The sequence below is a fragment of the Rhinolophus sinicus genome, linkage group LG04 (genome assembly GCF_036562045.2).
Source record: "Rhinolophus sinicus isolate RSC01 linkage group LG04, ASM3656204v1, whole genome shotgun sequence".
NCBI classification, from domain to species: Eukaryota; Metazoa; Chordata; class Mammalia; order Chiroptera; family Rhinolophidae; genus Rhinolophus; species Rhinolophus sinicus.
This window is the reverse complement of record NC_133754.1, coordinates 4,230,300-4,250,366: the sequence shown is the minus strand read 5'-3', so window position 1 is coordinate 4,250,366 and position 20,067 is coordinate 4,230,300. Positions and strand designations below refer to the sequence as shown.

Here is a 20,067-nt window from a genome sequence, read left to right as displayed (position 1 = left end):
TGGTCTTTCTGTTCCAAGAAGCGCTGAGAGGGAACAGAGAGCTGCCACTTCCCTCGGTCTGGGGAGCCTAGGAGGCCCTCAGCACCACTACCCTGAAGGAGAAAGGAAGAGCTGCAAAAAAGCAGAGCATTTCAAGCCCCAGGAATTTAGCCAAAGGAGAGCAAAGGGCGTGATGTGTGTCCATGTTCTCCCGAATTTGGAATAAAGCATGTTATACCAAAAGAAGAGAGGTCTGGGGCACAGCGGATCAGAGTCAGAGAAATCTAAATATACACGAGGTCGATGTGTTACCATTAGACAAACATGCCTCTGAAGCTGTTTTCCTGGGTTGTGGTGTCTGCGTGTTGAATGAACTACAGAACCAGTGAGACAGAGCTGGCTAGGGTAACTGGTACAGTCGGAAGCTACAGGATAAAAGCTTTTTGTTGTTATTTCATTTGTTCCTCATTAGATGTAGCAATTGACTTTTTTTTAAAGACAGTTTTTAGAGCAGTTTTAGGCTCACAGCAAAATTGAGTGGATGGTACAGAGATTTCCCACAAACGACCCCCCCCACATACTCAGCCTCCCCCATTCTGAACGACCCCCTCCAGATGGTCACATTTGTTACAATCAATGAACCGACATTGACACGTCATCAACACCCGGAGTCCACAGTACACATGACAATTCACTCTCGGTGTTAATATCTTCTGTGAGGTTGGACACATGGATGACACGTATCTACCATTAGTGTCAGAGCACTGTCACCGCCCAGAAACCCTCCGTGCTCCATCGATTCACCCTTCTTGCCCTCCCTCCCAACCACTGATCTTTTTACTGTCTCCACAGTTCGGCCTTTCCCAGAATGTCACAGAGCTGGAATCATACTGTATGAGCCTTTTCAGACTGGCTTCTTTCACTTAGTGAATGACTTGTTTTTTAAAAGCATGATCGGCTGTATATTTGTTTGGTGACCCCTTGCCTTATTCAACTAAGTTAACTGGCTAACCCCCCTATGGTGGACCTTCAGAAACAAGGTTTTCTTACCTACAATGGAGACCTCAGGGTACTGTTTCGTGCTCCAAATAAGATAACGAATGCACAAGTGCCTTGGAAACTGCGAGCTGTTATACCACTGCAGGTTCTAGCACCACAATTCATTTTAATAACAATACCAGAAACACACTTCTCAAGATCTGCACTGTGTGTCACATGAACAGTGATAACTCAGTCACTTGTGTCAGGTTCAATGATCTGATCTGCAATCTGAATTAGACACCTCTAAGCACATCTTTGTAAGATAATAAATGTCCTTCGGCACAGAAACGGACCACTGTCAAGGGCATGTATGACATCTGTGTGCATGTCACATGGCTGAGCGTGTGCATGTATGATGTCTGTGTGCATGTCACACGGCTGGGCGTGTGCATGTATGATGTTTGCATACATGTCACACGGCTGAGCATGTGCATGCATGACATCTTGTACATGTCACACGGCTGAGTGTGTATATGTATGACGTCTGTGTGTATGTCACACGGCTGAGCGTGTGCATGTATGGTGTCTGTGTGCATGTCACATGGCTGAGCATGTATATGTATGACGTCTGTGTGCATGTCACATGGCTGAGCGTGTATATGTATGACGGCTGTGTGCATGTCACATGGCTGAGCGTGTATATGTATGACGTCTGTGTGCATGTCACATGGCTGAGCGTGTACATGTATGGCGTCTGTGTGCATGTCACATGGCTGAGCGTGTGCTGTATGACGTCTGTGTGCATGTCACAGGCTGAGCGTGTGCATGTATGACGTCTGTGTGCATGTCACACGGCTGAGCGTGTACATGTATGACGTCTGTGTGCATGTCACATGGCTGAGCGCACCTCTGCACACGCACCCTGCTCCAAAGTCATCCAGTGGCGCCCTCTAGAGCACCTGCCCGTGTGAGCCCTATCGGGCGCACAGGTAATGCTGTGTGCCCGTCGAGACGGTCAGCCTTTCTTGTTACATTTCTTTTTTTATCACTTCAGCTTTCAGTAAGTTATAAGCAATGCAACTCTCTTGTATGTTCTGTTTTTGTCGTGGAAGAAGCCAGGAACTAAATGAATATTAAAGAGCGGCCCCAGTACGTTCCGAGCAGCATTCTGAGATTAACTACAGTCAATCCGCACAGCTTGGTAGAAAAGATTCAAAATCCCTAAGAGGTATTGTTTCCTTTAAGCTTCTGAAAGCCGTTAAGATTTGTGGAATCAACAGATATTATCAAGTGCTAGTTATATGCTGGATAATCATAAAAGTATTCCTTTGAGTTTTATTAACTACTAACTAGTCTTTGGAATCTTGAAAAACAATTACATACAGATGTAGCTTAAAACTTCCCGGAGCAAAATTTCTTAATGAGAAATTCTGGTGCAAAAATGCTGCAAGAGAGAAGATATTTTGCTGAATCACATAAAACCAACCACAAGCTAATTGTCTATGCTTAACTTTTATTGTAAGTATATGGAATTCCTTATTATTTTTAAGTACTAAGGAATAGATTCTTAAATTTCCTTTTTAAAAAGCTTATCCAGTTTTAACTTAATAAAGTGTTAATAACAGGAATTCCTGACCAGAATCGGTTTAACTATAACAGTGAAATCCTCTTACAAGCAGTGATGGTTGGGATAACTAGATTACAATTTAAAGAATCAAGGTTAATCAGAACACCATCCTCTCAAACAACAATTGGTCATTTTGTGATGTGTAATTCATTGTCCATATTTTCAAATCTGGTTCCCTTCTGGGTTTTAACAGGCACAATTAATCCACGTGCACTTTTCCCTCTAATTGGACACTGTTTAATACACAGAATGTATTTACTGTTAAATGGTTAGCCTGCCCCAGGGCACAGAGGTTTTATAGGTTCAAGAACAGAATTAACTGATAACACGCTACTTTTCCTTTCCCCTTCTTTACCCCAAAATACCACCACCGTTCAAATAAATGGTCTTTCGATGGGAACGAAAACAAGGATGAAAATGTGTGATGACTAAACAACTCTGTCCACTTAACTGGGACCCTTTCTCTGTCCAGCTCAGTTTTCAGTGACACAGAGCCCTAATGAGCGACGCAGGGCAGCCCAGCAGCCTGCACGTAACCCCGAGCCACGGCTTACCTCTTCAAAACGAGGGGGCTTGTAGCTCACGACTATGACATCAGGGTCATTCACTTGTTTGTTAAAAAGTCTACGGACTTTTTGCAAAAAGGATACTGTGCGTATGAGAGCAGCTGCTGGAGGTCAAAGCAGAGAAAGGTCTCTCCTCCCTTCTGGCGCTCTGTAGTTGCTACTGTACAGTGACAGTGGTGACGAAGCTGCCTATTGTCATGACAGCAGCAGGCACTGTCGGGTGCATGCGGGGTGGTGACACCAGCTCATTTAATTTCCCGATAGCCCACTGAAAGCAGACACTCCCTTCTTCCCTTCAGAGAAGAAACTCAAGCTCAGATGGTATCAGATGGTACAGAGTTGGTACGACTTTTGTCAAGTTTCTCCATTTCAGAGCTTCGTACAATCACACAGATTTCCCCGAGATGGAAACAAAAAGCCGCACATCTTTCTGTGCAGATCAGAAGAGCTAACAGACTTCACCGCGCTCCCCCAGCCGCTGCCCTTCTGTCACCACATACAGTGGTCACACCCAAAGCGTGCCCACACGGAGAGTAAGACCCGATATGGGAAAGAGCAAGAAGACCCATTCGGGTAGATGTCACCGTTTCCGTTTTATCCTGGGGAGTGCTGAGAAGTGCTGACATATTAGGTGACTTGCGAGGTTCCAGGCTGCAGGGCCCAGGGATGCCTTAGTCCAAAGCCCGGCGAGGGACAGCAGTGTTCTGCCGCCTCCCGAGCTCCGCTTTTCACTCTCGCAACAGGGACCCCAGGCTGCTGAGCAGCAGGCAGAGCCGAGTGCCGAAAGTTGCACACCACCCTCTGGCACCGTCACAGCACGATGGCAGCCAGTGGCAGTTTGAGGCAATGGCACGTACTTGGCAATGTTTTCAGACCCAAGGAGGGATTCACGGATGAGCAAGTGAAGGGGGTAAAACTGAACTTCGGCCCTGAAGGAGTAAGGGTGGGAGCAAAAAGCCTTCCGGAGCAGGAGCTGCACCCATTCACGGCCCCTGCGCCCCGAGGCCAGCCCCCACCTTCCCATTTGTTCAGCCTGCTGGCTTAGGGGAACCAGCTCCGAGCTGTGCCATCTGTTCTACCGGATGCAGCACTTGTTTTCCCTCCGAGGTTGAGCTTAGAATGAAATGAACAAACTGTCCGTGTATGTGCCCTGGTGACATTTTTAGGTACCTGAGTGATGACCACCAGATGGCTCTCTCCTGCCCCCTCCCACGCAGTCAGCTTCTACTCTGCCCCTTGTCACGACAGGTTATTTTGCTCTATTTTGTATTTCGTATAATTGGAACAATACACTAGCTTTTGTTTTCTGGCACTTTGAGTATTATTGCGGTGATGCATCCATGCCTTGTATGTACTGAAATCTGCCCTTTCCATTGCAGTGTAGCGTTTCGCTGTAGGAGCATGACACAATTTATGTACCCACTGTACGACTGTTGATGGATAGTTGTGTTCTTTTATGGAAGCCAACACTTCTTACTTGGACAACCCCACGCATTGTTTTTGCTGTACTGTTATCTTTGGAAGCTAGACTGTTGGATTGACTTAAAGCTGCCCTTAATGATTTCCAAGACTAACCTACCTTCTAATGAAATCCACTCTTCAGAAAATATGCTGAGGCCTGGTCTTGCTGTATTCCTGAGGTGCCAGAAAGAACTTCAGAGGAATGTTTTAAGTGCTGGCCAAACCTAATATGTTCCCACTGAGGTTAAAATAGGAGGTGAACAAGGGGATAGGGTGGGGCTAAAACAAAGGGCCTGACAAGTACCCTTCCACCCCCCCCCTTTCTAATCTTCACCTCTCCCCTGACAGCACTTGCTTTTCCAGGGTCGTCACAGAGAGGTGATTCTATACAGTTTTCCAGATTAGAGCTTGCTTCTGGGCGCACCAGGGTTTCTCCTCCCCCGCCCCAATCTTTCTAGACGGTGTTACGCTTCAACTTGAATGACTTATGGTCACCACTGTGAAAGCCCGTTAGGTGTGCCTTCTGTGCCACGGCTCACCCCAGCTCCTCGCGCATCGTGGGCCGGCCTGATCTTGCTTCCTGAGCAGCTTCGGGCCCACTGAGATGCAGAGCAAAGGGGCCGTGAAATGCCAAGAGGCCCTTCTCAGAGGTCGGCCACAGTAGAGCTAGTGGCTGTTGGGGACAAGGATTGAGACGAGGATTCACATCCCAGCTGAGTTTACTACTGTCGTTTTCAGTACTTTTCCTACACTAGCAGGGACGTCTCCCCAAAGGCATCCGTGCTCCAGGGGACAAATGGTTTAGGGGCTCAGGAGCAATGGAAAGAAGTCTCCACAAACCACCTAGAAAACGCTGAGCTGCAGGACAGGCATTATGGACAAAATCCTCACGTCCGTTCTAACTTTGGCCTCCTTAAGCCAAAGTCACCCCAGAAGGGGGCCGAGATTCCAGTGGGACCAACCACTCAGAATTTGTATCCAAAGACCAGCCAAAACTCCAGGGGAGGTCCTTCTGCCCAAGGGACTCCACAAAGACGCTAAGCCACAGAATTTAAGCTGTCCACTTTAATTTGAAACCAGATTTCTACAACCAAAGAGGCTTTCAAGAATTCACTACCACTGGTAAAATTAAACTGGCTTGTAGGAGTCAAGACCAAATCATAGCAGTAACCACAGTGATTTCTGGTTAAAAAATAGGGGCAGGATGACTCATTTTAATTGCAACAAACAAACCTAACAATAGGAAAAACTCAGTTACTGCTCTCGTCTTCCTATATGCATCCTCGCATCATTCCCACTTCCTGTGTGCGCCCGCATCCCTTATTCCCACTTGCATGTGAGCTGCTTGTTCCCACTGAATGAGTCAGTTAAGAGGTGAACCTTAAGTGACTTGTGTGACTGAGTGTCACTGTGGCTTTGAAAAAGAAGTGACGGTGTGCTGCACTGTCATATACTATCACTGAAAAAGCACTAGACATAAATATTTGAGCCCCTAAAGATGAAATACAGTGAGTCAGCTGTGCTATGGTGGCCCAAAGTGAAGCTTGGCCCCTTTCCCCACTGATAGGGAAATATCTCTTGAAATGTTTTTTTTCCTTCAAGTTGTGAGTAAAAATTCAAGCATGCAGAAGCAAAAGTCAATTCTGAATGGCATGCTTTCTATAACTCGTGGCAGTGGAGTGAGCGGGGACAGGAATTTTCCACTAGCTTCCATTGGAATAGACATGCATGCAAGGCGATAGGGTTAGGGAGAGGGGGCAGACCTCCAGAACTGAAACGAATCATGGGAAAATGATTCAAGTGCCTTGTACTTTTACCACAAGCATTTGGAGAATCACAATGAAAGTTTACTTCCCAAATTGTTTCGGCATTCAAGTAAATTTGGTTTTTCTGTATGCCATAAAACTAGTTCAACTTTGAGCAAGTGAGGGTGGCACGCATGCAAACTATCAATTACATGCAGAAACAGACCACTTTTGTAAAACTGGCACACATTCGGTACCTCCACTATACACCACCCAAAACACAGCAGCCTGAGGCCACCACGCCCCCCCCCCCCCCCCCCCAGAACACAAGCATGGTTCTCTGAGAACGTCCGCCCCGAAGCACATTGTTAGCCTGGAAGGAGACACCGTGCCACACAACTAGCTTGCAAGAAACATGGCTGTTTCCTTAAATGGTTTCAGAAGCAGGAAAATACTCGAGTATACGTCTTAATGAAGATCTTATACAATTTACTAGCGCTTGAAATCACAGAGATGGCACTTAACGGCAGTATCTGGTTGAGGGAAGGGAAGGAAGAGGGTGGATCAAGTTGACACCCTACTAAGTGCAAGGTTCCATGTGAGATGTTCTACAACTTTCTCAGCTCATGGCACCCTTAGTTTCTCACCATTTCCACCCTCCACCCCACCCCCCCGCACCTGAAGACCAAAAGTTATCGACCAGTTATATTTGTTAAGTAATTAGTTTCAAACAACATAGGTATGTATGTCCTGACAATGTACTAGCCAGGTGCAAACACAAATACGCACAAATTGAAAAGAAAAAAATGGCACTTGACTTTCCTCTTAAGGAGACCCAATTACTTAGGAGTGGAGTGTATTTGCACTGGCCGGTTAGGCACTGCCCAGCTTCTCGGACTCTGGAATCAGGTGGGACCCTCATTTCAACTTCCAGGCTAACTGCTGTTCCTGCAGGATGTGGGTTTTAGGACAGCGACCACCCAAAGCCCGGCTTTGCACAGTGGCGCCATCTAACGGTGCTGACTGCGCCGCGTTGGGCACGAGGTCTCCAGGCAGCGCACAGATGTGGAGAACCGCTGGGTTTTCCCTGGACATGCAAACGGCCTCCGCGGTACACTGCCTGGGAAGGGTGCTACCTTGCTCCATTTAATTGCTTGGGAAGGGTGCTACCTTGCTCCATTTAATTTTCACACTAACAGAGCCCAGTAGGCATTTGTATGCCCACTTTACCAATGAGGAACCTGAGGCGAAAAGTTGAACTGGGAGCCAGTACAGAGCTGAGCTGGGCCTCACACCCAGGTGTGTCGCCGTCCCAAACCTGTGCTGTAATCCTGACAGCACGACAGCTTCAAAAATCACAAATGCAATTTCTTTCCCAACTTAATCCAACACTAATAAAGCTACTTTATTCAGGTTCTTATAACATTGCTCAAAAGCAGCAAATACTTGAATTGGAGTAACTCGAACTATGATTAAATTCAAGACTGATTCATTTATTTCAGTTTTCTCAGAGTAATTTTGTATTTACTCCAGTGGGCAATGGGTAGCACAACTACTGAGAGAATAAATCACTTTCTCCCGACACTTGAAGCCACTGAACTCCAACAAAATGCAACCCATGACTCAGACATTTATTTATTTATTATTTATTTTTAGACTAATGGGAACTGCATGAATTCTTTCTTGGTCTTCCAAGAGCAAATGCCTTTTATGCTTGATCCGGAAAGAATCGAGTTTCAGAATGTTAAATTACTAATTTACCTAACGGAATATTTTTAACCCTCCTCGGGGAGCTGAAATGGTTTAACCTACAGCTCTCTTTAAAACCACTTTTCCCAAGTTCATTTCCTTAGGCAGTATTTCGGTGGAACCCGATGAAAGCTGCAGATGGAGGGAAATAAAGCCATTCAAGTAATTAGGGTCACAGTGTCACAGCTAAATTTGTCAAATATTTCATTTTTAATATCCTTTCCTTTTAAAAATCTTATCATTGTGGTCTAAAACACAGGAAATGCATAAAGTACAGTAGCCTTACACTGACAGCTGTGTGAACTTTTAAAATATGAATGTACTCATGTAACTAGCATGGAGAGCAGGTTCTAAAATATCTCCTGCACCCTCAAAGGTTCCCTTACAGTCCTTAGCAGTTAACAACCCGGCTTGCACCCCCCTAAACAGCTCCTGTCCAGAAATCATCATTCTGGCTTCTGTCACCATCCGGGAGTTTGCTCCATGCTTCACCTTGACATACCAGGGGTAGCACCATAGTAAGGACTCGTGTGTGCGGCTTCTGCGGCTCCACGTGAATGCCTGTGACAGCATTTAATTTGGATAGCAATCTGTTATGTGACTTGTACATACAGAGTGGCAGTGTATTCACATCAGATCGGTCCCATGGGGCAACGTTACAAGCAAAACTAACAATTCTGTTGTGAGAAAGAACCTAGCAAAGGTGCTCACCAAGGAATGTTACTTAGCAGGTTCAAGTAAGCGCCATATAACTGGGCACAAAACGTATTTCAAATCTTCATCATTTGGACAGTTCAACAGAGTTTCAATATAGCAAGTTAGTAGGTAGGAAAGGTTCTTGTACGGTGGGTATAATGCCACGTTCCATATCTGTGTCTTTATATACATGAATTCCTTCTTAGAGTGGAATTTTATGTGAAAATCACATGGTAACTAAAGCTACAGAAATAAGAAAATGTGTTTAAACTCTGCTTGGAGCAATGAGACCTTAATTTTATGGCCACATTTTCGTATCATTCTTACTCAATCACTGAAGAGAAAGCGCCTCCCCCAACACCACGTTTCCCTGAAAATAAGACCTAGCCAGACAATCAGCTCTAATGTGTCTTTTGGAGCAAAAATTAATATAAGACCCGGTATTATATTACATTGTATTGTATTATATTATATTATGTTATATTATATTATAAGACCCGGTCTTATGGTATAGTAAAATATGACTGGGTCTTATATTCTATATGACCTGCTCTTATAGCAAAATAAAACTGGATCTTATATTAACTTTTGCTCCAAAAGACGCATTAGAGCTGACTGCCTGGCTATGTCTTATTTTTGGGTAAACACGGTATACGAATGACACACCCGGAAACAAAAGATTGAAATAAGCTTCCTCCAAAGATGAGTTAGAAACATCACCCCCAGAGCTGGTATTTTGTAAAGAGAAGTCTGATACAACATATATTTTGTAGCAAGACGCTCTTATTTTGGGTCGGGAGGCCTGAGAGGCATAATTAGAGGCTCGGTGACTTGTCCACAGTCATAACCACCATCTGAGCGGCCCCGTGAGGCCCTCTCGCCGTGGAGTCGCCCTGAGCCATCCACACGGCGCGGCGCATGGGGCCGCCAGGCCCGTACCCAGGACTGTGGGCCCCAGACAGAGGTGGCCCATGCCTCAGGCTGCTTCATGCCTTCCAAAGCGAAAGGCAGTCCCAGCATGTCAGTAGTGAACAGTAAACACTCTGACAGATACTGAATACACTTCTGAGCAAAATTCAGATCAAGAGATGAAGAGCAGCATTATATTTAGTGTAAAAAAAAAAAAAGAAGAAGCCCTGCTGTTCTGTCTTGCCACATAATTTGGGCATTGAATATTGTTTTGCTTTTGCTGCATTGTTTGATTACAAAAACATTCTACCGTGGACCAGGTTTAAAATAAATTGTTAACATGCTTAAAAATGCATTACAGCATTAAAAAATGAACGTGCAAATCATTGCCTAATTAAACAAATAATTTATATTTCTTGGTTAAAAAAAGAATTGATCGGTTTTAGATCACTTCGCTTCTGCAAATCACAGACAGGTATATGACTCTTTAAAGTACGTGCACGGGCCACTGATGAACAGAAATACAAAAATATGGAAAGTCTGTCACTTTAAACACTTGAGATAATGAGGACGGAACCGAGCTTCACGTGAGAGTTAATCGGGTCTCGTAGAAAAGGCAAACTTTCTCTCCTACATGGTTCAGAAAAGCTTGACCTTTAGCTGTTATAAAACCATAAAATTAAAAAGCAGCAGCTACAGCTTTTTGAACATGAAAATCCAAATGAAAAGAATGCACTTGCCTAAATATTTCCCAGCATTCTTACAGCAGCGACTGTTGTTTGTGGTTTGGGCGGCTTTATTCAATGGACTAGAGGGTGATGCTAAGTGAGGTTCACACACAGACCCCCCCCCACACACACACACAAGGCACCCTCACACTGTGCTTGCAGGACAGCAAATCCCGGCGACAGCACACAAAGTTGCCGCGTCCACTCATTCTAACTAGTGGTCAAGCAGATAGAACAGTGTTCTGTTCGGGCCTACAGGACAGAGCCGTGGGTCACCGTATTGAGAACATACCAGAAGGACACGTTTTGCTGGGGATGGGTCAGTGGCCCATCACATAGGAAAGATGGAACACTTCCTCGCTAAGTTTCATGCAAATTAGTCTGATGTCCTTTGAGCACCTTCCAGTATCATCCCACTTCTGTCCATCAGTCTCCTTGCCACCCTTTGGTTTAAAAGAGGCGGGAGGAGGAGAGAAAGCAGCAGCGGCACTGGACGGGGGCCGGAGCGGAGCTCAGGGCTCAGTAGGGCGCCGGACACTTCTCCAGCATTCCCAAGCCCCCTCCCTCCCTTTCTTTTAAAGAAACAACTCAGGCTTCCTGCTTTCCTTATAAAGAACTACCAGTTTGTCTTACCAGTATCCTAAGAAAAAAGCATTTCAATGTTTTTAGCCTTTTCCTTTCCTTTCAACCGAGTATAACAGCATAAGTTTATTTCATGTTGGGGAAAAAAAAGCCCGCTCCAAAGATGGTCACACTGTCTTGTCCCCAGAAATCTACCCAGGATTTTATTAGCAAACCCACATAACACGGGAAGAGACAACAGCAGCAGGACGGACCAAAGATATACATAACCTTTGGGATCGAACACGTCGTCACAGAAATGAAGGCATAACACTGAAAACTCCGGGGCACATGTTTTTCGGTGACAGCAGGTGTATCAGTGCAGTGTGAGAGCTGGACTAGGCCCTGGGCGGCTGGCGTGTGAATTCTTACTCCGCTAGGAGCCTTGTGACCAGGTCCTAGAATCCTTATTCATAAAGTGAGGGAGTGCAACAATATTAGTGATTTCTAAAGCCTTCCCCTGGCTTTTGAAGGTCTATCACCCCACAGAGAAGCGAAAACGGAGGAACATATTTCTATCTACAGCTACAGATAGCTTCACATGTGAAGACATGTATGTTTACGAATGTGCATGTCTGTGGATATACATGTTTCAAAGGGTCTATGTGCCATTTACTGTCTTTACTCTCCCTCTCCGTGCACCTTGATGTCAGAGCAGCGAGAACAGCGTCACTTTCAACTCATCAACCTCATCCCCAGAGCTAAATTCCAGCGGCTCCCATTTGTGACAATTGATAGTTCCGTTCATTTTATAAAAGAGAGAATAGCTGTATATTCCCCTCCGACCTCTGTAGGAAACATCACTAGTGTCTCCTAAGCGGAGAACTTGACAAAACATCCCAGGAAGCAGACCACGGGCAGCCGTCTCCACAACACCCGTGTGTGCTGGCTCTCGGCTGCGTCAAAGGGCATCTCTTCTCACCTGCTTACGCTGCGTAGCCTGTCCGGCTCCTGCTGTCTTCTGTATGTGGCCCTCTGGGCTCCAGTTTCCAGCCTTTCGCTTTCTCCACTCTGATAGAAACGGTCATTTTCGGAGTGGCTGACTTTATGACAGCTCTCCTCTGCAACGTACTGGGCGGGACAGGCGCCCCTTTCCACCAGGCGGCCGACGCGAGCTCCACCCAGATCCCACAGCACGGGGGTCCTGGGCCACCTAGCTCTGGCCCACCTTCTGTCCCAATGGACGGCAGCCATGGGCCTGTGGCAGGAGAGAAGCCTGCTCTCTACCTCAGGGGCACCTCTTGGGATGACTTGGAGTCCTTTCGGCTTACTTTCTCTTCTAGCCATTCCCACAGGGACAGTCCCAGGGGGCTTCGGCAGCATGCTGCGGGGCAGATCCCAGCCCTGATGGGTACCAAGGACCCCTGCCCAGCAGCGTCCTGACTCCCAGCTGCCTGGGGAGGCAGGGGGGACCTCTTGGTGCTCCTGCAACCACACCCTGAGAGTGTGGGAGACGGGACACCCGCGGGGGTGGCCCTGCCCAGCAGGGATGAGGCACCCTCGTTCTTCCCCAGGCAGACAGCTCTGAGACTTTTCCAAGGGCTCCTGGGAGGTCTGGTGGGCTGGGTCCACGCGTGTGAACTGGCTCCCCCGACTCGTTCCCTGGCCTGGCCTGCAGCTACTCCCTGCAGGCAGCTGCGTCTCAGACGCTGCTTTGGGGGAAACCCAAGCCAAGGCCGTGTGAGAGTCAAGTGAGATGATATGTAGGTGTACGTATGACTTTCTGCAGCTGTGAGCTGCTCTAACTCTTCCGCTGTGTGTAAACATTCACGCGACTTACAGTGTCCGCTGCGTTTATCTGCCCTTGGCTTACACGTACCTGTATGGTGCTGTTAGCCAGAGCTCTGGGTGGACATGGAACAGAGATATGGGTCAATGTGTAGGTGCCTCAGGAGCCGCCCCAAAGCCTCCCATGCGTCATCCACGGCACGTCCTGCCATACGAAATGCCCAAATTTATAGGCGCTTACTATCCAGCCACATTAAGCCAGCACAGATTTCAAATGGCTGATAATGATGAAAAATAGCCATTTCATCCATAGGAAATGAGTGAACGTTTCGAGGGGAAAAGTACATCTCCTTAGATTTTGGAGCGATGGTAAAGTGAGGCGAGTGTCTGATAAAACTCCCAATTAGATACCAAAAAGGAATGTGTGGTCAGACTGACAGATACAAGCGACGACAGATGACCTGAAGAGCCAGGTAGCCCGGTGAGCACAAACGGTTTAAACTTGTACCTGCCACAGGAGGGGGGCCAGGCTAATGGCATCAGCGTGGCACCAGCGGGGCCCACGGCTCTATGCCTGGTCACGTCTTCAAGTTTAGAGTCAGCAACGCGCGCAATTTTGGTCTTTTTATACCGTAGTGAGCGCAGGAAAGGCGTTATCCAGACGCTGCGTCAGACAGCAGAAAGCCACTCAGTTATTCACAGAAAAGAAGAGCTCAGAAGAAATCAGTTATCAGAAGTGCTTGAAAGAGCTTATGCAGTTACGGGGGACGGAAGTGGACCTGCTTATTACCTCTGCCACCCCCACCCCTGAAAACCGACGTGCCCCCACAGGCCTTACCCTGCTGTGGACAGACAGGCCCGGGATTAGAGCCAGTGGGAGGCAAGTGGCCTTGACAAGGGCTTTTCCAGGCCATGCAAACGCCAGTACGGCAGCAACACAGAGGAAACAGGGACATGCTTAGTCCCCAGCTCAGGGGGCACGTGCACATTCTCTCCAGAGCACAGCAAAGCATTCACCCCAGGCTCCCCTAAGCATTCAGGAGGACAAAGCTTCCCCCAGGCATGTCTCTCCCGCGTTTCCCCTTTAATCTCAGCATCTCTCACTGACTACTGCTGAGTGCACATCTGCTTAGGCAGCAAAATGTCTAGATTAAAATAAAAAAAAAACATGAAAAGGGGGAAGAGAACCCAGCTTTGACACTTTTCTGTCTGAAGACCTCAAAAGATGTTTCAGTTTTCTCATGATGGAGAACCAGGAAGAGCAGGTCAAACTTTCAAACAGAAGACCCCTGGATTTCGTACTCTTGCGTTCACGTTTTCTAACTAATTGTAGAGGAAATGTTTTGCTTGGTGGTGCTAGAACCTATGGCTGTAGAATGGCTACAGAATTTCAGTATCCCAAGAAAACAAAAACACAAACCTATAGTATTCGGAGATTTACAAATAAATGAAACAAACACAAATGAAACAAAAGGAAAAATGATTCCTGATGAAGACGGGCCATGGGGCAGGATATCATCTCAGAAGGGGAAGGACTGAAGGCGCAGGGAGACGCAGACCAAGATGGCAGCTGGGAGGCAGCCTACGTGGTCAGGTGCAGCCAGCAGGCAAGGTGCACAGGAAGCGAGGCCAGGAGATCACCGAGAGCAGGTCGGGAAGGTTTGTGCTGCCACGCCAGGGGCTGTGCGCTCTGCCTCACAGGCTAAGGTGCAAGGTTGGGAGGTCAAATTTGCACTGAGCATTCTCTGTGACTCTCCGGTGACACAGTGCGGGAGCAGTTAGAGGGCTGCGTGACAATCCAGAAGAGAGAGGATGACAGGAGTTGGGTGGGGCGAAGGGATCAAGTGGGACAAAACCATCCTCCGTGGGTGTGTGTGCCATGGACGGGAGAAGCTGTACTGTCTCATTTCTAAATGCCAGAGAGTTAAATGTTTCCAACGAAACCTCAACTTGTTTGTTAGTTTCATAGGGAAATTGGGGCATCCAGATGGACAAAAACTAGTTAATTAAAAGGCATCAGGACATGGAGCTTCATTTAAGTAGAAACAACGCCTTGAACAGGATCTATGTTGTTGGTAAGGGACCGACTCCCAAATCTCAAAGTTGGGAACACTTTTCGTGCACTATCAATATTTTCCTCTCCCCACCCCACTGCCAATTTCAAGATTGCTTTCCCTTTAGTAGAAAAAACAATAATCTTGGTGGGAAGGAAGATAGCGAGGGAGACAGTTCAATGTGGTATTAATCTGCCATGGTTGCCTCATAAATGGACTTATTTTCCTGTCAAATTTGATCATTCTAAAGTTTGGGGGGTAAGGAAAAACATCAGGATGTATTTTACATTAAAGAATACATGTCTACGTGGTATTAAAATATTGTATTCTGGATGCCTGAGCTTGGCCGTGTTGCCAGCTTTTAAAGGCTGTGTTTAAGGTACAACTCTGTTAGCAAATCAAAATGACACCGAACAACAATCTGTGCCACTATGGTGCCAGCGATGGCCCTAAAATGTTAATCACATTGGGACAACTCCTTGGAATTTGAAGGAAAGAGAAGCAGCTCAAGGCCCCACACGTTGAAGAGCGCTTCGACCACTGCTTAAGAAGGGGGCACCATGAACGTGCAGAGTCCTTTCCGATTTGGAGTGGGGACCTTTGCAGAGGTGCTCGGACCCACAAATCAACAGCACCAGTGCCTGGTCCTCTTCAGCCCCAAAGGCGAGGCTCAGCATTGCTGCAGGACATGAGTTGTGTGAGGCCACCACATGAAACGGGAAAGAGCCACGTCCCCTCCCTTGGGAGCTTCAAGTATCTTGGAACTGTTTTGATAAGAGCAGCCAAGTGCCAACGGCAAGGACGGGAAACGTTTGCTGAAGGAGAACAGAGCAGGAGCTGCCTATGGGAGGGGAAATCTTCGTCCCCTCTTTATTTCCTGTATTAAGACTTTCCTTAGACTAGCATGGAATTTCATGGGGCAGATTTCTATATCCACGTTTCAGTCGCAGACAATAAAAACAAGAGATACTAAACAGAAAGACATTCCAGGGCAATAAACCAGAAAGAGAAGAACTAAATGGTCTAGGCCAAGAGCCAGGATGTGTCAAGGTACATTTGTCCACGTGGGTCAGACCGGCTTTGTTTCTAGGTGGTTCTCAAGCTCCTGGCCATGCAGGGAGGAGGGAGAGGCCACACACTACATGGGAACACTCACTTGGAAATGTTCACTTTTACACTACAGAGTGAACGTTCAGGGTCTTCCTCTCCACAAAGCACTACTCGGCCTTGGAGGGAAAACAGATCCTATGGTCACGAAGCTCCCAGGACATAAGATTGGCACTGGCAATCTTCAATTCCAGGCTTTTCTGTGAGTGAAAATGACCCCCTCCTCTGCCTTAACTGCGTGATAGGTGGTCTGCTTTTGAAGGCACTGCAAACATTGGAACTCGGAAGGCACACTCGTGCCAATTGTGAGACGTATCACGTTGGGCTGTGGAGAGGCAAGAAAAGCGTGGAGTGGCCTCTGGCATGAACAACCACTTTGCACCCATGCCAGGGCTCTGCCCTTGACACTAGGCACCTGGAGGAGATCTAGTAGCTGAAACACGCAGAGTAACCAACTTTAGCTCCAGTTTCGGTGCGTGTCACTGCAGCTACAGTTTCTCAGACTACGCACATTCTTCTTTGTTCTTAAAGAGTTCTCACCTGTGACATCTGCTTCTCTTCAAACCTCAATTTAGTTTCTCTGCTTCAACGGCGAGAACACGAATCTTTTTGAGAATCAACAGAAAATGTCTAATACTTGACGTCTCTGTTTCTGTCCCACTTCTTTCCCAAAGACTTTGATTAGTCAGCAGTTGGGTCAGTGTCGTACAGAATTTTATTGTATTTAGTTGTCTATATTGTATGTAGACGCCATACACATATATGCCAATCATGTACACCCCTCACATGTACACGTATTTGTAATTTGCTGCAATGTAAGATGAAACACACACACACACACACATTCATGCACACTGTCATCCTGAATAGCTGAAAAGCAGTGACTTGAAAAGCATTTGCATGCTATCATTTTCAAGCTTAGACAAAGACATGGAACTAAAGCTAAGACATTTTATTTTTACAAATTAGGTCTTTTATGTCTTTCAAAGTTCCTAAGTCTTATTTTAAATTGCAACTTGATTTTAAGATGTTAAGTTATAAACAGTCCTCTCATGTCTCTTGATGGTTGTACCACATTTGACCTGGTAGTTCTAGAAACGGGGATGGAGGAGGATTAAAGAATTTATTTCCCCCTCTAGCTCTAGAATTTAGTGTGGCAAACATAGTGTAATTTTATTTAGTTCCTAAGCACTGAAATCAATAAGATTAAGACTTCCTTTTACACACTTTGTAAATTATTACTTCAGAGTACAGACGCAAACTGAACTCCAGCTTGCTTACATCTTTAATAGCTCCAAACTTCCCCCAAATAAGTCTTTCTCAGTATCATGTTTGCTGGGTGTTAAGAGTAATTAGGAGAAGTTCTCTGAGGACTTACGAAGCTTTAACTTTAACCTCAGAAATCCCATTATTCCCATGGTGAGGAGAGAGTCAGCATGAGAGAAAGCGGGAGTGTGGGAGGGTGGGGGGTGTGGGTACGGAGAAATTACAAACTTCTACATACGAGTTCTTTTAAATTGTATATTTAAGTCACAGAAGTTAGGATTTTAAACGGCAGGGGAAGGAAATAATGAATTAGGAAAGAACACAGCCACTAAAAAGCGAGCCAGTTTGCACTAGCTAGTTAGTAGAGGTAATAAGGGGTCATTCTTCAGAGTTTTATGAAATTCATATTAGAGATGTTTGTTGGGACTGACCAGTAATAGCACCAGATTTTTGTTTATATACTGGTCTCATCTATTTTGATTCGTACTGAGAAGTCAACGCTTCCAGCACGAGAGCGAGAGCTTACACATGATCAGGGCGGTGGACAGCGCCAGGTTTCACGCCCTTAGATCTGCCCAATAACCACGGGAGAACCGGGAGAAGCAGGAGTGACCACCCATGTCAGGTCGCGTGTGGAGGGAGACGGGAAGGACACAGCAGCAGGGTCAGGGTGGAGGCCGGCACGCAGCACAATCACAGCCAGAATGCAAGTCCCCAGCCCTTGTGAGGCCACTTGAGACACAGCTGATCCACTGCACCCACACAGAAGCCCTTGAGCTCTGAGGGACAAACGCCACCCTTACCGCTCAGTGTTCTCACTCCTACAGGCAGAAGTACAGAATCACTTAGCAGCGAACGTGTCAGGAGGAATTCTGTTTGATGACTGGCTCTATGAATGGTTCCTGTGCAGTTTTAAAGAAAGGCACTATAAGCTGTTTTCAATCAACTTTTAATTGTTCAATTTAATAAATTTAGTTTTTGAGTTATAACTATGTGAAAAAGAAATAAAAATAGGGTTTCTACCCTCATGAGCTTATCGTTGGGACCCGTGAATGGAATCGTGGCTCCCATCCCTGGATCATTGTGAAAAACAAAGACCAAAAGGAAATAAATTTTTAAGTCCCAAAGTTATGCATGTGCAATGACTTTAAAAACATAGCTTAATTAATTGTCAAAACACAACTTTGACCAAACAGAAATGCTATGTTGTACAAGGACACTGGGGCCCCCCAAAGTGAAGCAACTTACTTAGAGTCATGGGCTGCAAAGGTGGGAGCAGGCGCCCAGGGCCCGAAGCCCACATGGTCTTTCCCACACCCCCACTGTCCTGCCTTTACCGTTCATTCTATCCTTTTACGGCCCAGAGAAGGGTGTCCCTACGCACGGCAGTGAGAGCAGCTGCTTCACTCTCTCATGCTCAAGCTCGTGTTAAAATGAGCCGGCGTCCACCCGGCGTCAAGCGAGACAAGAACCAACCGGGACTGACCCGTGAAGGGCAGGGTTAGGAGAACTCTGTCTGGCACATGAAATGACGAAATCATGAGCAATGCATAATGTTAGGGACACCGGAGCAGGTCTAACGGGTGATGAGCTCAGTCCAAGGGAAGTGGTGGGGGAGGGGGGCACAGCATGTGGGCCTCGGGCTGATTCTGCCAATTACGGGGGGAAAATACAAACGTGAGCCTTTCCTTACCCTCGTTACCTTCTAAAGTCTGCGTTTCAAGAACCACGAGTTTAGAATGTGGTAGCCACAGTGATGCTTGTTTCCTGAATCACAGACAGAGCTGCGGGTGGCGGGTTGGACGTGCCCCGGCAGTGTCTCCAGGGTCCGTTCTGAGGGCACCACCACCGCCAGCCTCTGAGCTGTGGCCCCACTACCTCCCCCACCCGTCGCCCGTGAGGACTCGGAGTTTGTCTCCGATGCACGATGTGGTTAAGCTGCCAGATTTTGATTTAAATAAAATCACACTGTATTTTACTGCTAGTGATTTAAAAAAAAAAAGCAAAATTCTGAAATTAGAACAAGGTCCAGGTCTTCCAATGGATTCTCTGAAAGGGTGGGGAAATGCTTAGGAATCTGGTTTCTGACCGTCTGACTAATGGCCCGCTCTCTGACACGTGTTGCTTCCTAGCTTGAGAACTACATCCAGGACAACATGAAGAAGGAGATGGCGGAGATGCAGCAGCACGCGGTGCAGAACCAGACTGCCGCGATGATAGAAATAGGAACCAACCTGCTGAATCAGACCGCAGAGCAGACACGCAAGTTAACTGACGTGGAAGCCCAAGTAAGTCCTGACTACAAAAGGCATTCTGGTCCAGCAGGTAAACACTAGCTCGGAATCATGCTCCACGCTTCCTTAATGAAAAAATGGAAAAGCGAGCAAGGTCAAGTGTAGCAGAGAAAAGAATGAATGGCTAAGAATGTAAGAACTTGTGGCTAGATAGGAATTTAAAATCAGTAAATACATTTTCATTTTTAGTGCTGGGGTTAAATTATATTTAGTCTGCTGAGGACATTGAGATCGTTTTCATATTATTCATACTTGATGACTATGAGATACACAGTCCTCTGCTTCACTGGCATTTTCTAGACTTTAGATGTACTTTTCATTTCTAAGTCCTTAACTTTCTGACGCACTCAGATGTGAAAAGCACTGAGCCAGAGGGCTGCAAACCTTGCTCTTAAATCTCATCCTTAAGATAAAACCTAAATCTCAAAGAACTGTTAAAACACTTTGTGGCATGAGTTTACATAATTGGTGGCATGAGTTTATCCAATTTCTTGTATGACTTTACAGAGAAAGACGCAACTACAATAGTCAGAAGCCATAGCAGTAGCACAATGCT

At 46.4% G+C, this 20,067-nt stretch overlaps 2 protein-coding genes across 9 annotated transcripts in view; one reads left to right on the top strand and one right to left on the bottom strand.

Annotated features, from left to right (window-relative positions):
- MCPH1 (microcephalin 1) overlaps nucleotides 1-20,067 on the bottom strand; it is a 254,860-nt gene that overhangs the window by 122,073 nt on the left and 112,720 nt on the right. The window lies entirely within an intron of this gene.
- The window catches only part of ANGPT2 (angiopoietin 2), a 54,955-nt gene that overhangs the window by 8,639 nt on the left and 26,249 nt on the right, over nucleotides 1-20,067 (top strand). For both annotated transcript variants that reach the window (XM_019717766.2, XM_019717765.2), the window contains exon 2: nucleotides 19,350-19,505. In XM_019717766.2, coding sequence (XP_019573325.2) covers nucleotides 19,350-19,505 — 156 coding nt within the window. The remainder of the gene's footprint in view (nucleotides 1-19,349; nucleotides 19,506-20,067) is intronic.